Genomic DNA, 472 nt, shown 5'->3' with positions numbered 1-472 from the left:
GAGAACCAGTGGTCTAGAGGACACCTGTCCCAGGTGGTTGGGTACATATAGTCCATATTTAGTTCTAGTTTGATTCATGGTATTAAGAGTTGAAGTCTTTGTCTCTTCCTACTCACCATGTCTTTGGTTCTCTACTGAGCCAGCGTGCTGAAATGTTTGGGGAGGAGCTTCAGAGCATTTCTGGTGTATGTCTGGAATTGATGATGTCATCACTGACATCATGAGGCTGAACCAAGTGATGGGGGGGTTCCTGTGTGTTCAGATTTTTCTGGTTTGGTTAATGCATGTGAGGGGTAATTGGAGGGAGTTAGGTCCCACTCAACGTGTTCTTTATTTCAGTAAAATGAATTCAAACTGTGTCTGTCTTTGTCCAGAGTCTGGTAAGTTAGTCATGTTTGGTAGACTCACTGCTGGAAGAACGTGGGGCGGTCCAGGCTGATAGAGCCCTATAAAGGTAGTGGTCCAGGCTGAT

At 45.3% G+C, this 472-nt stretch overlaps 1 protein-coding gene across 2 annotated transcripts in view; it reads right to left on the bottom strand.

The window, feature by feature from the left end:
• Positions 1 to 213, bottom strand: part of LOC120544136 (arf-GAP with Rho-GAP domain, ANK repeat and PH domain-containing protein 1) — a gene marked incomplete at its 3' end in the record, with an annotated part of 19,135 nt that extends 18,922 nt beyond the window's left edge. For both annotated transcript variants that reach the window (XM_039777720.1, XM_039777721.1), the window contains 1 exon segment: positions 117 to 213. In XM_039777720.1, the coding sequence (XP_039633654.1) occupies positions 117 to 119 (3 nt within the window).
• Positions 214 to 472: the final 259 nt, after the last annotated feature.

The sequence above is a fragment of the Perca fluviatilis genome, chromosome 16 (assembly GCF_010015445.1).
Source record: "Perca fluviatilis chromosome 16, GENO_Pfluv_1.0, whole genome shotgun sequence".
Classification (NCBI taxonomy): domain Eukaryota; kingdom Metazoa; phylum Chordata; class Actinopteri; order Perciformes; family Percidae; genus Perca; species Perca fluviatilis.
The sequence above is the reverse complement of the archived record's forward strand: the minus strand, read 5'-3'. Positions and strand labels throughout refer to the sequence as shown.